At 39.1% G+C, this 20,642-nt stretch overlaps 1 protein-coding gene and 1 pseudogene across 2 annotated transcripts in view; both read right to left on the bottom strand.

Annotated features, from left to right (window-relative positions):
- LOC148918854 ((-)-alpha-pinene synthase-like) overlaps window positions 1–16,636 on the bottom strand; it is a 40,530-nt gene extending 23,894 nt beyond the window's left edge. Inside the window, exons 1-2 of the mRNA XM_089048721.1 lie at window positions 16,321–16,636; window positions 15,859–16,228 (exon numbers count right to left, since the gene is read on the bottom strand). Coding sequence (XP_088904847.1) covers window positions 15,859–16,228; window positions 16,321–16,636 — 686 coding nt within the window. The remainder of the gene's footprint in view (window positions 1–15,858; window positions 16,229–16,320) is intronic.
- LOC148918853 ((-)-alpha-pinene synthase-like) lies at window positions 11,153–16,834 on the bottom strand (annotated as a pseudogene). Its single transcript, XR_016124917.1, has 7 exons — window positions 16,712–16,834; window positions 13,289–13,571; window positions 12,821–13,196; window positions 12,531–12,744; window positions 12,284–12,425; window positions 11,947–12,195; window positions 11,153–11,466 (listed from the first exon to the last, which is right to left on the bottom strand). The product of XR_016124917.1 is annotated as a (-)-alpha-pinene synthase-like (transcript).
- Between the last annotated feature and the right edge of the window lie 3,808 nt (window positions 16,835–20,642).

The following is a 20,642-nucleotide window of genomic DNA, read 5'->3' as shown; positions in this document are numbered from 1 at the left end:
ACACTTTCACCATAGTTGTTGCTAGCACAGGGGATGCCTAGATTGACGAGTCCTTCTGAGTGCCTAGGTTGTCACTAGTAATCTTCTAGGGTTGCATGTACTTTGTGGCATGCTCTGTGTGTTCTCTTGATTGTGGTTGTTCATGACTTGCAGTGGACTAGTCATGTGTGTATTTGGTCAAGGTCTAAAGTGTGTGAAGATTGTTGTGTCTTGCTTGTGTTCTTAAATTTACCCCTCGTCACCTAAGTACCAATTTCAATTGGTATCAGAGCATTAGCTCTTAACACAAATAGATAGATCCTAGGATTTGTTTTGCTGTTTTGGTGTGCTCACTATGGAAAGGGATCGAGTTGCTGGATCTTGCAACTCCCCTCCTTATTTTTACAGCAATAACTACGCTGCATGGAGAGAAAAATTTGAGATATTCCTTGATGCTCTTGATAAGTATGCAAGTGGGTATCTCACAAAAGAGTGGGTTGCTCCGGTCAAGACTGTTGAGGGTGAAGTTGTGCCCAAGCCTAGGTCCGAATGGACTGAAGCTGAGGTGTTTGCTGCATATTCAAACAAGAGGGCCAAAAATACATTAGTTGCAGCCTTTGTCTAGCACACAGTTTGCACATATACAACACATCCCTAATGCTAAATAGGTTTGGGATAAACTAAGGGTGGTTCATGAAGGACCAAGTTAGAACCCTAAAACTTCAGGATGGTGCTTGCACAATTTGAAGAACTTAGGATGTCTGAAACTAAGTCTATTTCTGAGTTCTATGGGAGAGTTGAGATGATCACAAATGAAGCCATGAGTCTTGGTCAACCTATTGAAGACCTTCTTGTTGTTCAGAAAATTATGCGTGTTCTACCATCTAGGTTTAGAGCAAAGAAAACCGCAATCATGGAGGTCCAAAACTTAAATGAAATTAAGCTTGGCAAGCTTGTAGGAAAATTGAAAACCTATGAGATGGAGTTGAATATGGAAGAAAATGACACTAAAAAATCAAAAAATGTTGCACTTCAAGGAGTGCATGTCCTCTCTGAAAGGTGGTGAAAAAATCCTCAGGTTCTGAGGATGAGATGGCCTTGTTTGTCAAAAAATTTAGCAGAATTCTTAAGGATAAGGGAAAGTTTGCTAGAGAGGGAAGCTCTGGTAGTGAGAAACAGTTTTGACCATCAACTGATCGGTATAATGAGAGGAACAAGGATGTCAAACCTTTCACTAAAGATTTTAGAAAATCTGTCAAGTGCTTCACATGTGGAGGCATTGGGCACTATGTTGCCGACTGTGCAAACAATTAGAAAAAATACTCCAAAGGATAGGACAAGGCCATGAAAGTGAGCTGGAGTGAGAGTGAAAGTGAAGTGTCTCAAGATGATTCATCTTCCTCTGATGATGATAACCAACAATTTGTCTTTGTTGCCTCTGTGCAGCCCGTGTTTGATGAATCTGATTCTGAGTCAGATGACCTGTCATATGAGTCATTAGGAAGAAAATATGATTGCTTGTTCAAAGAGACTTTGTCTTTGAAAGAAGAGAGCCTCAAACTTGAGGCCAATAACCAAGATCTTCAACATGAAATTCTCATCTTAAAAGAAACCAAAATGGAGTTGAGTGACAAATTTGAGTCTCTAGAAAAAGAAATTGTTGCTCTTGTGTCAATTAGGAGTAATCTTGAGAATCAAGTTAATGTGCTCAAGGAAAGTAACATTGGTTTCCAGAACTCAAACAAACAGCTTCTAAGTGAATTGAATGAAGCAAAAAGTAAGATTATATCTATGACTATTGGTGCCTCAAAAATTGACAAAATGTTGAACATGGGAAAACTTCATAGGGACAAAGGTGGTCTTGGATTTAATCACTTTGGTTCTAGTTCATCTAGCTTTACCACTAAGTTTGTCAAGTCAGAAACTTCAGTCACTGTACCTCTTGATTTTCAGCAGGTAGTCAAGAAACTAAGTTTGTTCCAACTTGTCACAGGTGTGGGTTGAGTGGTCATATTCGACTAGTCTGTCATATGTATAACAAAGATAAGACCAGAAAATTGTCTTCAAAATCTAAAAGGAATCCCAGATCTTTGCTCAAGTTGATCATTTGCTAAATGAAGTAACCAAGATTGCCAAACTTGTCTCCCTCAAAATGAGTTCACCCATTGTGCCTAATTCTACTTGGATTGCAAGAGGTCATACCAAATCTCTGTTGGTCCGTCGCAAATCTCGCGGCCTGGTGCTCTGGGCGAAGGATGTGCGTCAACACGTGACGTCCTCCTTTTGGATGGGGTGCGGTTGTGCCCGGGCGTGCCAGCACGGTCTACCATGCGTCGAGATGGTGATGGGGTTTGGGTAGAAGATGTTCAAATGATGTGCCTGTTTCGGGTTTGACTTCTAATCAAACGATTGTGGCCAAGAGAGGAACTGGTCTCGGCCGTTAGGTTCACGGCCTGAGCTACAAGGCCGTTTAGTGGTGGTGTTGGTGGTGGGTTTTAGGCGGTGCTCCGGCGCGTTGCTCGGAGAGCGACGGTCGTATGATATATGGGGTGAATGAGGCGATAACAGGGATGATGCTCCGGCGCCTTGAAAATCAAGGGTCGTATGATATATTGATGAATGGATTTTCCTTACAATCTACCACTACTCCTAGGAAAGCATGTAAAGGTATTGAAAGTGCATTACAGGAAAAATAAGTTGCTCCGTGGGAGGCTTTTGTTTGGTGTTGGACCTCTTGAACGTGGTCTTGAGCTTAATATTTATAGGAGGAGTCCTGGAGGGCCAATCGAGGCTAAAAAAGATCTGCCTGATGGATTGAAAATATCTGCATGATAGAGTCTGATCGGGGCAAGTGGGTAGTCAAATCGGCATTTGGGATCGTGAAGCATGGTGGTGTGACCCCCATAAAGCTCGGCAAATCTCGGCCACCGCTCTGATCGTGGGCTCTGCACTCTTGGCCGTGGGAACGCATTTAATGCTCTGGTCCAGTGGTTGGTGATCTGACCTCAAGGTGTAAGAATGCATTGTGAGAACGTTTGCGCCTAACCACTCGATTCCTGTTACCAAATCCCGACTTCAATCACTTCCCTTCTGCCCTCATGCATTAAATGCTTCTTACACCCAGTGGTTTTCTGTGGCGGTCAGAGGCACTACTTCATTAAATGGGGCGTGGGACCTTGAGGCCACGTGGCGATTTGACCATAGTATCTTTGGCCTTGTCTCTCATGGACCTCGGCCTCGGCCTATAATGCCGTGGTTGTAAGGCCGAGAAGATCCTGCTTTCGTATTTTTCTTCTGTTTTTGAAAAGGCTAAATGTTTGTGGAAACGTGGCCGTTTCATCCATGAGCAGTGCCACGGCGAGAAGAGGTCCCTTCCGGCGTAGTGATTTATTTAGGCACAAACAATCTCTTGTTCTGCTAAATGCTTTTGCTGCTTCAAACACCAACTCTTGGTACTTTGATAGTGGCTGTTCCAAACATATGTCTAGGGATAAGAATGTTTTCAAATCTCTTAGCCCCTTTGATGGAGGCACTGTGACTTTTAGTGGTGGTCATAAGTCTCAAGTTGTTAGAAAATGTACTGTTTGTATCCCTAGTTTACTCGAGCTTAAGAATGTTAGATTTGCTGAGGGTCTCACTTCCAATCTCATTAGTGTGAGTCAGCTGTGTGATGATGGAATAGTAGAAGTTAGATTCTCCAAGCATGGCTGCAAAATCATTGGAAAAGGTGGCAATGAGATTGTGAGCGTGGCAAGGTCTAGGGACAATTGCTATTGCATTGATGGTGTCAATGATGCAAAAGAAGTAGTTTGCAACAAGGTTGTGAATGAAACAAGTGTTTTGTGGCATCAAAGACTTGGAAATGTGAATTTTAGAGACTTGCATAAATTGTCCAAGTGAGAGTTAGTAAGTGGTCTACCAAAGCTTGACAAATCTGATCAGCATGTTTGTGAAGGATGTCAATTGGGCAAACAAGTTAGAGTGTCACACAAAAAGGTCAAACACATTCAAACAAATGTAAGTCTAAAACTTATTCACATGGACCTTGTTGGTCCTATCCAAACCGTGTCCCTTGGTGGAAAGAAATATATTCTTGTCATGGTTGATGATTTCTCTAGGTTCACTTGGGTCTCATTCTTACGTGAGAAATCTGAAACTTTTCAAAGGTTTAAGTCTATCATCTTTTGCAAAAAGAGAAGATGACTAGTCATCTGCCTCTTGTTAGAATTAGAACAGATCATGGCTCTGAGTTTGAGAATTCTCAGTTTCTGAAATTTTGTGAAGAGATGAGAATTAAACATGAGTTCTATGCAACTATTACACCTCAGCAAAATGATGTTGTGGAGAGAAAGAATAGAGTTCTTGTTGAGATGGCAAGGGTGATGCTAAATAGCAAAAATCTTGCTAAACATTTTTGGGCTAAAGCTGTATATAGAGCTTGTTACATCTCAAACAGGGTATTTATGAGGTATGGTACCAAACAAACTCCCTATGAGATTTGGAAATGAAAGAAGCCTAATGTGTCATATTTTAGAGTCTTTGGTAGCACATGCTATATTCTGAGAGATAGGGAGCATCTTGCTAAGTTTGATTCTAAGTGTGATAAGGGAATATTTCTAGGGTATTCCATCTCAAGCCGAGCCTATAGAGTGTACAACTATAGGTCCAGAACCATCATTGAATCCATAAATGTCACTATTGATGATTTTGCTGCCTCTACGAAGATGGCATTAGATGAGGATGGTCTTTTTCCTCCTCCTCTTGAGCAAGAATCTCCAGGTCTGGATCTTGTGGTTGACCTGTCAACTTTTGGAAATTCTGTCCCGGTTGACCTATTAACCCCTTCAACTTCTAGTTCCATCTCATCTGTCCAGGCTGCCAGCTCTTATGCTGATCATAGTCCTCTCACTCAAATTGAGAGTGTCATTATTGCCCCTCTTAATCAAGGAGTGAGAACTAGGAAACAACTTGCTCAAGAAATTAGCCATGTGTGTTATGTCTCAAAGGAAGAGCCTAAAAATGTGAAAGAAGCCCTGCACCATGGTGAATGGTTTCTTGCAATGCAGGAAGAATTAAATCAATTTGTGAGAAATGATGTTTGGTACCTTGTTTCTAGACCAGTCAACACAAATGTCATAGGCACTAAGTGGATTTTCAAAAATAAAACTGATGAGCAAGGTAATGTGGTAAGAAACAAGGCTAGATTTGTTGCTCAAGGATACACTCAAATGGAAGGCACTGACTTTGATGAAACTTTTGCCCCTGTTGCAAGATTAGAATCAGTTAGATTACGTCTTGCCATTGCTTGTCACTTGAAATTCAAACTTTATCAAATGGATGTCAAAACTGCCTTCCTGAATGGTATTCTAAATGGAGAAGTCTATGTTGAGCAACCAAAGGGTTTTGAAGATCCACATCATCCAAATGATGTGTTTCGGTTAAAAAAAGGCACTCTATGGTTTGAAATAAGCTCCTAGAGCATGGTATGAGAGGTTATCCTCTCATCTTCTAGAAAATGGGTATGATAGAGGGTCAGTTGACAAAACTTTGTTTGTAAAAAGGTTCAAAAAGGATGTCTTGATTGCTCAAGTGTATGTTGATGATATTGTGGTCGGTTCTACCTCTGACTTGCATGTTCAAGATTTTATTTATGTCATGACTATTTCTTAGGTCTTCAAATCAAACAAAGCCATGATGAGATCTTTGTATCTCAATCCAAATATGCAAAAAATCTTGTGAAAAAGTTTGGTTTGGAGGGCGCAAAATCTGCAAGAACTCCAATGAGCACTAGTGCTAAAATTCATAGAGACTTGCATGGCAAAAGTGTGAATCAAACTCGCTATAGAAGCATGATAGGAAGTCTCCTCTACTTGACTGCTATTAGACCAGACATTTCTTATAGTGTTGGTGTGTGTGCTAGGTTTCAAAGTGACCCAAAAGAGTCTCACTTGTTTGTTGTTAAGAGAATCATAAAATATGTGAGTGGGACTGTTGATTTTGGGTTGTGGTATACCTATGACACTTGTGTCAATCTTGTTGGGTATAGTGATTCCGATTGGGCCGGTTGTAGTGATGATAGGAAAAGCACTTCCGAGGGGGGTCTTCTATGTAGGCAACAACCTTGTTGCTTGGCATAGCAAAAAACAGAACTCTGTCTCCTTATCCACTGCTGAAGCAGAGTATGTTGCAGCTGGGAGTTGCTGCACTCAACTCCTTTGGATGAGACAAATGTTGGAAGACTATGGTCTTGCTCAATCATGCTTTCTAATCTATTGTGACAACATGAGTGCCATAGATATTTCAAAAAATCCTGTTCAACACTCTAGGACTAAGCATATAGACATTAGGCACCATTTTATTAGAAATCTTGTGGAAGACAAAATTTTATCTTTGGAATTTGTCCCCTCTGAAAAATAGCTAGCAGATATAGTCACCAAGGCCTTGAATTATCAGAAACATGTCACACTTAGGCAGTCCATTGGCCTTTGCTCAATTGATTGATTAGCTTGTCTGTTCCTTGTCTTCAGCACATTCCAAAACAGTTGACTAGTCATCTTGCTTGTAGTTGACTAGTCAAGTCCAATAAAAAAATATATATATATGTTTTGAAATTGATATGTCACTGTTCATATATCTCATCTTTGATGGTGTAAAGGTTGAATGCTTTTGTGCTTTGTCTGACTTGTGCATAATCCCTTTTCTTGTTTAAGAGCTATTAGATGAGACTTAAACCGTGCTATCTTGTCCTCTTTGTGAGCTAAGTATCTCTGCTTCATTTTGGACTGTCTTTGTTATTGTCTCTTAGCTTATCTCACTCTCTTAGCCAATCTATTTAAAATCCAAAAAAAAAAAAGGGAAGTGTGACCAATGTAGTCACGGCTTTAGGAAGGTATAAGGTGATATGATTAAGCATCTAGAGCAAAGAGCCGTAAAATTGGGCCATTCAAAGCACTTATGTCTGGGATGTGCAAGTAACACAAAATAAATCATCAAATATTTTGTCAATATAGAGTGATGATATTTTTGCTATGAGCCCATACTATGATCATGTCTTAAGAATGCATTGTACACTGCATATGGTTTTTTTCTTTACTTTCGTCTTTTTCCTTTTAATTAATTTTCCTTCATGTGCTTGAAGACTTGGTTTAGGCTATTGTGCTAATGCATCTTTGATCACTTGATATATGTGATAGTTCATGCTTGTGTTTTTAAAACCAAAACCTTGTCTTTCACAGGGTCGATACCAAATTTGATGCATGTCATGTTATTGCCTTAGTTCACTAGTCATCAGGTTGTGTTATATTTGTTGCTCGTCTTGAGATTGCTTTAGCTGACTAGTCATCATCTTTGTGGTTGAATAGTCATCTGGTTTTGCCTGTTCTAATATTGCCTTAGTTGACTAGTCACCAGCTTTTTCTCCTAACCAATACGTCTTTTTCATTTCGTTTTGGCAGTTATTTTTTTGTTTTGTTTTCTTCTCTTGGCAGTTTCTTTTCTTTTTTCTTTTTTTTTAGCGGCTCTTTTTATTTTAGGTCGTGTCTTTTGCGTTTTTTTTTCCTTTTAGGTTTGTTTTCCCTCTCTTTTTCGTCCTCCTTCTCTTCCCTTCAGTTTGTCCCTTTCAGATCTGACACCAAAAAACTTTTCTCCCCTTCTCACTTTGTTCTTGTCTCATCGCCCTTCTTCCATATGTTTTCTCTTCCCAATTTCTTCCCGCTGCATGCCATGTCATCTTCAAACCTTTCCTCATTTACCAGTGTAGCTCCAAATCAAAATCCAGATGTGAGTGGATTTCATACCTTCCATTCCTAGGGCTCCTAGGACTCGCTCCTTTCCTCTCTGTTCTGTTGGAGACGCCTCCCGTTTGTGTCCCCTGAGGCAGCCTCGTTCTTTGATAGTGTTATCTCTAAAAGAAAGTTTATGCCTGAGAGATCTTACCAAATTGGTGCGCTTCCCTTAGCAGCCTAGGATTTTGCAACTCAGATTTTTGAGCACTACCGTCTTCAATCTCTCAATACTCTGTCTGGTAAGTTCAATGCCTCAGTCATCAAGGAATTTTATTCAAATTTTCCTGCTGATCTTAAGGAGTCGAATTATTAGATTGTTGTTAGGTCTGTGCCCATTCCTCTGAGACCATCTGTCATAAATTGGTTTTAGGTTTTAGGTCTTGCCCTGGTTTTGATTATGAGAAGTTTGCTTGTGCTTCTTCTCAGTACAATGTTGATCTGTTTAAAACCATGGCCTATACTGATCAAACTATGCCCCTGACTTCTAAAGGCGTCCCTATCAAGTCTTATCGCTCACCTTTCTACAAATTTTTATGGGATTTTATCCGTCATAATGTTCTCCCTACTGGAAACAATTCAAATCCCACTCTGGCTACTTGTCAACTCATGATTTCAATGGTGAATCATGATAAAATTCCCTTTGGGGATATTGTCTCTCATGCAATTCTTGGCAAAACCATAGGTCATGGTACAAAACACAAGGGAACTCTTGTCTTCCCCTGTCTTATCCAGCGCCTTTGTGAGAGAAACCAGTTGGTTTTTCTTGACTCTGATCAGTGGAATCCTCCCATTGCTCCGTTTGGCAAGGCCTCTGTTGCCTTTAGCCAAAAGGTTTCGAAAACCTTTCACACCTCTGTGTCTTCTACTTGAAAATGCCACTCTCAGATCTCAACTTGCTGCCAAGGAGAGACACATTCAACATCTGTTAAGCCTCATTCCATCCTCTTATGTTCCTGCTGCTGCTGCTGCTGAAGTAAATCCTCAACCGACTCCTGCCACGGAGGACTCGGATGATTCTGCATATTCTGATGAGTCTGCTGATTAACTTGCTTTTTAGCTGCAGTGATCTTATAGGTTGTGTCCTAGATATGGGGAGTATTTTTGGACAGGTTGTGTGTATAACTTTGTAATCACATTGTGGGCATCTTTATTTTTGCTTGGGTAATCACATTGTGGGTATCTTTATTTTTGCTTGGGTAGTCTATGCATTTTGATAGGGGGAGCTGTGTTGTACTGTTTTGAGCAAGTATTATTTACTTTGTAATCAACCTATGCTATGTGTTTTTAACTTTGTTCAAATCAGATTATCTGCCTTGTGTGCAATCCCACTGTGTGATGATTCTGTTTCCTTGTCTTTTTACTCTTTCCTTATTCACAAGGGGGAGAACACTCTCAACCCCACATTGCGTATTGTTTTAAAAATTCTGTGATATAATATGCTTGTTTTAGTGCTTGGCAGATTGGTTGTTGTTGCAGGTACATTCACTTTATCATCTCCCTAGGTTTGGTTTTGGGTTGAGTGTTTTTAGAGAGTGTTTTGCCAAGGAAAGCCAAAAAGGGGAGATGGTTAATGTATGCATTTTGAGTATTTCTTTTGGCTTCCCTTGACAACTTTGTAATAGGATTTGTATTGTTATTTATCAAGCTCAAGTTTAGATTAAGAAAAGCTTCTCCTGGTGTTCTTATCTAAGTTATATCCTATGGAGGTTCAAGCAATTTGACAAAGGTAAGGTGTGCATTGCATATCATTGCATTAAACTATTTTTATAAAATGATGACTAGTCATCTGTTTCTCGTATGACTAGTCATCCTTGCTCTGTTGGATTTCTAGCTGGATAACCAACTTCCTTGTCCTATTCTCCTTTCTTTCTCTGCTGCCAGGTCTGATTCTCGACCTAAGGGAATTTCTGTCTGTAAAGGCTACGAAATTCCTCTTTGGGCAGCCCTCTCTTTTGTGTGGAAGTTTTGGAAAGATTGGTTTGCTATCTTTCTCTTCTTCTTCCTCAAGAGAGAACCAAATATTTCATCTATGAGTTTTTCCAATTAATTTCTTATTTGAAAAACTGCATTTGAAACACGAATCTGCATCTAGCTACTTAAATCATTCTCTCATTTATATCTAGGTCAGATTCAAGACTGATTTCTTCAAGAGTATGGTTTCTTGAATAAATTGGTCATTCTCCTTTGAATCCAAATTTTGGTTTCAGTCTATGTTGGAGCTTGCAAGCTAGTGTCATGGGGTGAACGAGCTGGAGAATGAGCTGTTATTGCCATGAAGAACTGAGCTTCAAGTTTTGCTAAGTTGGTGAAGAAGATTGCACTAAGGAGGTATAGTCTGGTCGGTTGATGACTCCCAGTTTTTCCCAATGGTGGGTTTCTAGGTGAACAAATTCTGTTTTACATATCTGTAATTTTTCTGGGGTTGTGTTCTTGGTGGTTGACTAGTCATATTTATCTGTTGTTTGGTGTTTACTTGATAATGATGATTTCACACACTTTCACCGTAGTTGTTGCTAGCACAGGGGATGCCTAGATTGATGGGTCCTTCTAAGTGCCTAGGTTGTCACTAGTAATCTTCTAGGGTTGCGAGTACTTTGTGGCATGCTCTGTGTATTCTCTTGATTGTGGTTGTTCATGACTAGCAGTTGACTAGTCATATGTGTATTTGGTCAAAGTCTAAAGTGTGTGAAGATTGTTGTGTTGTTGTGTCTTGTTTGTGTCGTTAAATTTATCCCTCGTCACCTAAGTACCAATTTCAGAAATGGATATGCGCGACGACGAATGTTTCGTCGCCCAAATGTTGGAGACACGAATTGCGTGATGAAAAAAATATCGTCGCGCAAATAGTTGCGACACTAACCGCGCGAAGAATATTATCCGTTGCGCAGTGTTCTCGTGACGATCATGTTTTCGTCGCGCAAAGGTTTGTGCGACGAATAATTGTGTCATCCCTAATTCTTTTGTGCAGCGAAGGTTAAACGTCGCTCTGTTTTGCACGAACGAATGCAAAATATTGGTCGCGCAAAGTCTTTCTTCACGCTCTTTGCGTGACGGATTGTGCGTTACAACTTTTCTGTTGCTATGAAATTTGTGCGACTAAAAGTAACTTTGCGCGACGAAGTCTTCATCGTCACGCAAATCTTAAAATGTAGTAGTGTCCATACTTTTCTTTATGACATGTTTACATAATTCAAATTGGGACGAAAAAATTGGGTCTAAAAAGGAATAAGGTCAAAAGTAAAGGATAATTTGAATATTCTTTATTAAGTTGAGCATGGTCCGGCCCAAACACACCTTAGGAGGAAACAGTACACCTTATCCCTGAAAGCATTTGGGTCATCTTATTCAACCAGAGAATATAAAAAGCAAAGCTATCATACACACAATCCCAACTCACAGACAGTCCTTATAGTGGTGCCGGATCAATAAAATAACAAGCAACACCATCTTTCATGACTTTTCCAACATGTGTGTAGCCATCATCTTTTTTGTAGAGGAGATCCACGACTCTTGTTAAATTAACAATACGTACAGGGATAGGCATTGGCGTAGAAGTTGGTCTTAGGAACTCCTCGTTCATATCTTTCCATGAATCCACAATTTGTTTGTTGAAGACATCAATTATCTCTTGCTTATCTGACACCCCATATTGCTTCATGTAACAATCAATAGCAGGAGGAACATGCCCTCTCTCTTTCTCAAACTGCAAAAATGGAATCCAAAATCCATGATTGTAAGATTAATTTTGACTAAATTGTCCCCAACTGTTTGAGCTCTATAGTCCTTCTATATTTAATTGTTTGTCACTTTTGGTCCATCTGTCGAAATCCCTTTGCCTTTTTTTTTTTTTTTTGGGTCAAAACTTAGGAGTAAACATATCCACGTATGTAGCACACACCTCTCTAACCTCCCACCTCCGATTTTCTTCTCATAATTCATCTTGAATTGAAGCTCTAATGACATTTTCCAGGTAAAATTGAAGTTGCAACTTCAAATGAGGATGAAATATGAGAAGGAAAGTGGATAATGAGAAGTGAGGTAAAAATATATATGGTGTCAGCAGACATTTTTTGCCTTAAAAATTATAGAATTTCAAGGAAGGACCGAAGCGACACTGTACTTAGTGTGCGAGGACTATAAAACTTAAGAATTGAATTGATAGACGAAAGTGAGAATCATGTACCTTGGTCGAAACAATGTCATCCATGAGCCTAATAATGATATTGGAAGCTCTAAGAATTTTAGGGTCAGTCAACAACCACTCAAAGGACTCCTTAGTTACAATGTCTCCCATGCCAAGTAAAGATATAGTTGAAAGTATGGTGTTACCAACAGATGCTGTAGCAACACGCATATACTCCTCCACGTTTGGGATGCATCCTTCGTGGAACCATTTGGCCTCATCAAAGTAAGCTTTAGCTGAAGTTTTCCACTGCATATATGGGACATATGTAAATTAATTCAAAAAAGTTAAATTTAAATTAAGCTGTACATGTGTTTCTTAATTAATTAATACATACAGCTTCTTTTGCATAGTTTGCTCGGTATGCTCTTCCTTCTTTCATTATCTCCTCCTCAATTTCATTGAAAACATTCAAAACCGCATGGTAGAATATTTGCATGTAGTCAGCTGGCAGTCCATCCATGCAATTGACATGCCATCTGTAAATTGCATACACCATATTCATCTGAAGCATATACATACAAAGCAAAATTTTATTTTGTTTTTGTTTTTGGTTTTATTTTTATTTTTTCAAAAATTCAAACCTTTGAATTGCTTCGGTAAAGATCTCGAGTTCTTCAAATGTACCGAATGCGTCGTAGATATCATCCATTATTATTGATAGCAGGGCGATCACTTTTGTGAGAATTTTTCTCCCAACAAGGTATTGGGGCTCAAAGTAGACTCCCACTGTACAACTTCACAATTCTTTGTCTTGCAAAAGGCAGCTTCCTTTCAAACTCTAGTTCTTTCCTCCACCTAATTAATTGACAATATTACTTGGTGAATTACTAACTTATTACATGCTAATTCACATAATTAAAAGATAATCTACCTAATAATTTCACTGAGCTCCTGTTTGTGCAAAGACTGAACAAAATTAAAGTCTAACTTGGCGAGTTTTAATAGAGCTTCATTATGTGAAGCTTCATCCTGGTAAGTTGACATGTACCGACACGCACATAACGTCTCGAGACCCTTTCGCAGCGGTCTCTCTAAGGCTTGAAGTATTTGTTCTGCCAGTTGATAGCTTACATGGGTTGTTGCCGACTCGAGATGTTTGGTGGTGAAAACAAGAGCTTCTTCGAGTATATCTTCTCCATGCACCCTCAGATGAGTTGCTCCATAAAAGCTTAGCATGCCCAGCACATCAGCAATTAAGCTTTCCTTGAAGCCTCCATTTTTAATATCTTTGAACTCGTTGAATATTCCTGCTTGATTAATTGCAGCAAATGGACACATAAGAAATAATTTTTGCCAAATTCAAATTCGTTACATTAATTTATCTAATAATTTAGCTTACTGCATGAAACATTGTGTCCATGTTGTCTTAGTAGCCGAAAACCAAGAGAAACATTGTATAGATCACCGTCACCATCATCATCATCATGGAAATGATTTGTTGCATATATATGTTCCAGTGCTTCTTCTATTTCCTTTTCAAAGTGGTACGCCACACCTAGGTGCTGGATTGCATCGATTAGCTTCATCTAAGTTGAAAAATCATCTACACTGGTTTTGAACACTTCCCTCCTCACTACTAGTTTCGGTTCTTCAGCTTCTTGTTGCTTATGGGCATAAGTTATCTGTATCCACAAAATTGAATGAGCAAAATACATGTCAATTTTCTTTTGAAACAAAACAAAGAAACATGCATTTAGTTATTGAAACAATTTGTATGATCTATAAATTTGGGAGCTGATTTCCCCACTCCCATTTTCTCCACTTACACTCCTTTTTGCTTTTTAATACTTTTTAATCAATTTTGTTCTTTCTTTTTCCTATTCTATCCTTACCTTACATTAATTTCTTTTTTACTTCACTTTTATATTATTTCTTTTTCTTTATACTTAATTTTTCAACTTACACTCCATTTTCAGTATTAAGGGGAAAAAAACCTAATTTCTTACTCGATTAAAGGGAAAAAAATATTGAAAATAGAGTGCAAGTTGGAAAATTAAGTATAAATAAAAACAACTAATATAAAAGTGAAGTAAAAAGAAATTAATGTAGGGTAAGGGTAGAATAGGAAAGAGAAATAACAAAATTGATTAAAAAGTATTAAAAATCCAAAGGGAGTGTAAGTGGAAAAAATGGGAGTGGGGAAATCATATCCCATAAATTAATGTCTTTTGAATCATAATGCATAAATTGATCCCCCAAATGCTCGGGTGGTAATTTGCTGTCTGTCGAACAATTTGATCAGCCTTAGAAGTTTGTGATTGAGCCATGATTTGTACTAGTGTAAAAATGTCAGATCTTTTTTGCTCTGCAAGTATGGAAAATATTGTTCATAACATATACTCAGTAAGTGTCGGTGGGAGTAAGTGTCGCATCGTATACTCTCATGATTATTTTCAGCAATTATTGGCTGAGAGGGGAGAGAGGGAAATGTCGTCCGGGGTTTTGGAATGTTTTTTTTTTTCTTTTATATTATTTTTAAAGTGATTGATTGGGAATCTGCCATTATTGAATGATTGGGAATCTGCCATTTTGGAACAAAAAAACAAAATCAAAAAAAGAAAAAGAACCTTTAAATTATAATCAGCAATTATTGATTGCAAAAAAGTGTAGCCATCCTCCCTCTTGTTAGATTCAGAACACGCAGGAGGATCGGCACGTCAGTTGATCTAAGGAACTCCTCGTTGATATCCTTCCACAAATCCATAACCTGTTTGTTAAAAATATCAAGCACCTCTTGCTCTTGCACCCCAATTGCTTCATGTGGCATTCAATACTAGAAGCACATGCTCTCTCTCTTTCTCAAACTTTAAAAATAAATACAGAATTCAAATTATCTTACCTAATTCTTATTTGTACCAAGGTAAGAATATCTTATTACCTAAAAATGATATTTGAAGCTCTAAGAATTCTAGGATCATTCAACAACCACACAAAGGACTCCTGGGTTACAATATCTCCCACGCCAACTAAAGATGTAGTTGAAAGTACGAAGGTAGCAGCAGAAGTTGCAGCAACACGCATATACTCCTCCATGCTTGGGATGCATCCTTCGTGGAACCATTTGGCCTCATCAAAGTAAGCTTTGGCAGTAGTTTTGCACTGCATATGTGGTACATAAATATTATGTAAATTAATTAAAATAGTGGAAATTAATAAACGGTGTGTTTCTTTAATTAATTAACATACAGCTTCTTTTGCATAGTGAGCTCGGTATGCTCTTCCTTCCTTCACCATCTCCTCCTCAATTTCAATGAAAACATTCAAAAGCGCATGGAAGAATATTTGCATGCCATCTGTAAATTGCATACACCATATTCATCTGAAGCATATAAACGAAACAATTTTTTTTAATAAATAATTTCAAACCTTTGATGAATTGCTTCAGTAAAGATCTCAAGTTCTTCAAATGTACCGAATGCATCATAGATATCATCCATTACAGACATCAGGGCAAGAATTTTTGTGAGAAATTTTCTTCCAACAAGGTATTGGGGCTCAAAATAGACCCCCAAAATCCAGCAGTATAAGAGCATCTCCAAGGGAGATGTCAAATACCAGACATCAAATTTAAATTTGATGGCTGATATAACAATTTGACATCTTACACAGCTTTACACTCCACCCGATATGTCAAATTAAATTATTACTTTATTACATTTTAGTGTTGATTCATTTTTAATTAATAAGAAAATAAAAGAAAAAATAATAAAATATTCATTTGACATCTTGCTGTTGGGATGTCAAAAATAACTTCTCAACCTCTAGCCTTCATTCCACATCTGCTTTGACATATCGGTTGGAGTGATGTGAGATATTATTTTTAGCTATTAAATGTCTATGTGGCACGTTTGACACATCGGTTGGAGATGCTCTAACTCCACAATTCTGTTTCTTGCAAAGATAACCTACCTAATAATCTCACTGAGCTCCTGTTTGTGCAAAGACTGAACAAGATTGAAGTTTGACTTGGCAAGTTCTAATAGAGCTTCATTATGTGAAGCTTCATCCTGGTAGGTTGACATGTACCGACGGGCACATAACCTCCCCTTTCGCAGCGGTCTCTCTAAGGCTTGAAGTATTTGTTCTGCCAGTTTATCGCTTACATGGGTTGTTGCCGACTCGAGATGTTTGGTGGTGAAAACAGGAGCTTCTTCTAGTATATCTTCTCCATGCACCCTCAGATAAGTCGCTTCATAAAAGCTTAGCATGCCCGACACATCAGCAATGAAGCTTTCCTTGAAGCCTCCATTTTTAATATCTTTGAACTTGTTGAATATTCCTGCTCGTTTAATTGCAGCAAATGGACACATAAGAAATAATTTTGGACAAATTCAATCTCGTTAAATTAATTTATCTAATAATTTAGCTTACCGCATGGAACATTGTGTCCATGTTGTCTTAGTAGCCGAAAACCAAGAGAAACATTGTATAGATCACCATCACCATCATCATCATCATGGAAATGATTTGCAGCATATATATGTTCCAGTGCTTCTTCTATTTCCTTTTCAAAGTGGTACACCAAGCCTAGGCGCTGGATTGCATCAATTAGCTTCATCTGATTTGAAAAATCATCTGCACTAGTTGTGAACACTTCCGTCCTCACTGCTAGTTTCAATTCTTCAACTTCTTGTTGCTTTTGGGCATAAGTTATCTGCATCCACAAAATTGAATGAGCAAAATACATGTCAAATTTGTTTTGAAACCAAACAGAGAGACATGCATTTAGTTATTGAAACAATTTGTATGATATATAAATTACAATGTGGTCTGAATCATAATTCATAAATTGATCCCCCCAAATGCTCGGGTGGTAATTTACTGTCTGTCGAACAATTTGATCAGCCTTAGAATTTTGTGATTGAGCTGTTGAACCAGATTCAAGTCATGTAGAGGTGGTTGCGGTTCGGTAACCGCGAATTTTTACTCAAACCGCAAACCGACTGACTATTTGCGGTTTGGTGATTTTTGAAACTGCAAACCGACCACGTTTTGCGGTTTATCGCATTGCGATAAACCGCAAAATGCGGTCGGTTACCGCGAATTAGCGGTTTAAAACCGCAAGTTTTCAAGCATTCACAAAAATATAAATTCACAACCTAAATAAATAAATACACAATCTCAATTTTTCAAGCATATATAAATTCACAATCTCCTCAACTTCTCAAGCATTCACAACCTAAGAAAATTAAAGTTACAATCTCAAACATTCCAATTAAAGTTAAACTTCTCAAGCATTCCGTTTCCAAATCCTTTAAAGTTACAAACCAAAAGGAAAATGCAAAGCAAAATGAATTAAAGTTACAACCAAAAAGAAAAATCCAATTCAAAGTTAATTAAAGTTACAAACTAAAAGGAAAATGCAATGTACCAACGTTACAAACTCAAGTGTTGGTGGTGAGTGGATTTGAAGAACTCAGTTGTATTGTTTGAGCACCAATGTTATCTACAAATAAAACAACATAATTTAGTACATTTTATTATAAGAATAAGCATAAATAACATTAGCATAAATAAACTAATTACTTACAAGTTGTCATATGTTTTATTTCCTTGTAGAATTTAACCTCATTATCCATGCGGCTATACTTTGCGATTTGTGGTAACCGCAAGTTTTGAAAATCAAACACCGCAACCGCAACCGCAAATGCGGTTCGGTTTTTAATACCGCAAATGCAGTTCGGTTTACTGCGATTGCGGTTTCATTACGATAAACTGTCGGTTGATTTTTGCGATTTTGCGATTTTTTGGTTTAAAATGCCACCCCTAACTTCATGTCATAAATAATATATATTTTTTCATAACTATTGCATAGTCAAATATTTTCACGTCACATACGCTGATGATTATTTTCAGCAATTATTGACTGAGTGTAACACCCCAACTCCAAATTTATTGCATATTTTAATTTATTTAAGTGGAATTACGAATTTACCCTTGGGATAGGGGTAATTTGGTCATTTCTTATCCGGAAGGAGTTTGGGAATTTCGGTTGTACTGTTGCGTAGAGCACGGCGAGATGAGTCCGTGTACACGTAGTGGGCTCGAATCGGAGTTGTAACGAGAGAGATATGATCAAATGAAGCTCAGTGGCATAATCATAAATATTTTGAAATAGATTTTTGGTTAAAAGACGAAACTGCCCCCGTCTCTCTCTCTCTCTCTCTCATTCGCGCGAAAGCAGCGCAGCCGCCACGTTTTGGCCGGCCCTTCGCTCGTCCGACCACCAAACTGGACGGGGCCGGTACCAAAATGACCGGGCTTCCTTCCTCTTCCCAGCCCGACCAATTTCAGCAGCTGGAACCGCCGGTACTGGCCAGAAATTGAAGAAATCCGAGCTGTTTCCGGACAGATTTTGACAGATTTTCCAAGTCTTCGTTCTCTCTCATTTCTCCACCAAATCGGACGAATGAGGTATGGATTCTCGACTATTTTTCATGATCTAGCTGCCTGTTGGATAGGATTCCAGAAATTTTGAGAGTTTGTAGTTCGATTTTGGAATTAGGTTTCGGCAGATTTTCAAATTGAATTTCCGGCCACTTCCGGTCAGTTTTTGGGGTATGCCCAAGAACAAAAGTGGCTCCAAATTAGGTGTATTACCTAGGGTAGGAGTCTTGGCTCTCGATTTGGAAGTTTTCCGGCGATGCGATATCGCTTTGACACCCACGCCGTGTGTGGCGGCGCGTGGGCACTGTAGCTGAGGGGCATTTTGTCCCACTATGATCCTCTCGATGTCACGAGCGCATAGGTGTGCTCGGATCTCATTTTGGGTACCGTTAGAGTCCCGAACGGATATCGCATATCGCATATTTTCCGGGTTCGCTAGGTTTGGACCGTTGGATGGTCCTGAAGTTATAATATGTTGATCTAGGTATTACTAGGATCGTATAGGATTCGACGGATCGTAAAATAGAGTCCCGGATACTCTGAAAATGGCAACCCTAAGGGTAAGGTTTAGTAACCGTCCGATCGTGCGATCGTGAGCGATCCGACCGTCCGATCTGGACTAAACTTGCAGGACATGTGTCCTAGAGCCTGTAGAACCTATAGGAACTTTCGGATCGGAATTTGGAGGTTGTGGGCCCCGCAGGCCCGTTTGACCCTAGGTTGACCGTGAGACTTCCGAGATAGTCTTACCTTTCTTTGAGGGTTAGAATGACCTTTGTGACAGGTCTTGAGCGTTGTTGAGTCAAATGGATATTATGGGTTTAGGATATAAATGGATGAATTTAAATGGGGGGAGTTTATGGAATGCTTTATTGATTGAGGTTAATATAGGATTAGAAATTATATTATATATTTAATTGTGTGGTTGTATAAAAAGTAAATAAAGGGATCGAATGTTAGTTTACAGTGCTATACGCACCACCCGACGTACCCCCCCATATTGCGATTATGTTGAGGCCTTTAAACCCGTGGGCTGAGAATGTAGCCAGGCCCAAGTGAACAGTATGATAGCCGGTGAGAATGTAGCCAGCCCAAGTGAACAGATGATGGCTGGTGAGAATGTAGCGGCCCAGTGGTCGCACGCGTCTTTGGATTAGTCGGCGTGTTGACACCCCATACGTGGCCAGGTGCCGTCCGGCGATGAGGGGAGAATTGATTGTGTGCGGGCTAGTGAGAATGTAGCCAAGGCGTGTTGAGGTCGCACGCGCTTTGGATTAGCCGGCGTGTGCACCATCGTGGCCGGGTGCATCCCGACGTATGAGGGGAGATATGATTGTGTTTGGTGTGTTGTGATGGATAAATCCTAGAATGTATGAAATTGTATGGCGGTAATGGTTTATTCGATATTAGGAGCTAGGATAGATAAGAAAGAGCTACGTGTGGCTTGATCCCTTAATAGGGTACGTAGGCAGCCTGAAGTTACTAGGTGCAGCCACAGATTAGACCCCACTTAGGTGGTCTTATTGAGATTGGTTCGGACCTTGTTGTTGGTCCCGAAACTTGGTTGAATTGAGGCTTATCCTGTGGAATGAGCGAGTGAAGGTGTGCATAAATAGATTTTGAATTCATTATATGCATGTTTGATGCATTAAGTTATTTTAAAAACATTGTAGGCAGTTCTGCTAGAATCATTTGAAGGCCGGAGGCCATTTGTATGTAAATTGCATGAGACTATATTGTGCGTGCTGCCGGTTGGGTTATAAAATGTGTTTTATGCAGGTGGAAATTTTGGGGAAATTTTCAATTTACAGGGGAGAATCTGCCGAAATTTCGGTAGGAAGTCTCGTGCCCTTAATCCTCTTTGGTAAACGAGGACATAGATTTAAGGAGTGAACCCGGCATGGGGTGATGCCGTCCCCGCAGGATTCTCGGGTTCCGGGAAATTCGAGCGGTCCTGTCATTGAGAGGGGGAAAGGGAGGATTATGAGGTGGAAATGTCGTTGGTGGTTATGGAAATTTTTTTTTCCTTATATTATTTTTAAAGAGTTATAAGATTGATTGATTGGATGTAATGGGTATTGCCATTATTGAACAAAAAAACAAAAAGAAAAAAAGAAAAAGAACCTTTAAATTCTAATCAGCAATTGATGTGTTATCAGAATGGTTAAATCGTATATGCAGCGTATGTTAGATAGTATACTACACCCCCCTTTTTTACGATCATCATGTTGGCCTTATTTTATACAAAGTCATGTTGGTCTCATCTGATGTCATTATAATTTCCTAACTTCAAATGAGGATGAAAT

The sequence above is a fragment of the Prunus mume genome, linkage group LG3 (genome assembly GCF_029339155.1).
Source record: "Prunus mume cultivar Tortuosa linkage group LG3, ASM2933915v1, whole genome shotgun sequence".
Classification (NCBI taxonomy): Eukaryota; Viridiplantae; Streptophyta; class Magnoliopsida; order Rosales; family Rosaceae; genus Prunus; species Prunus mume.
Note: the sequence above shows the minus strand (reverse complement) of the source record. Positions and strands in the feature narration are given on the sequence as shown.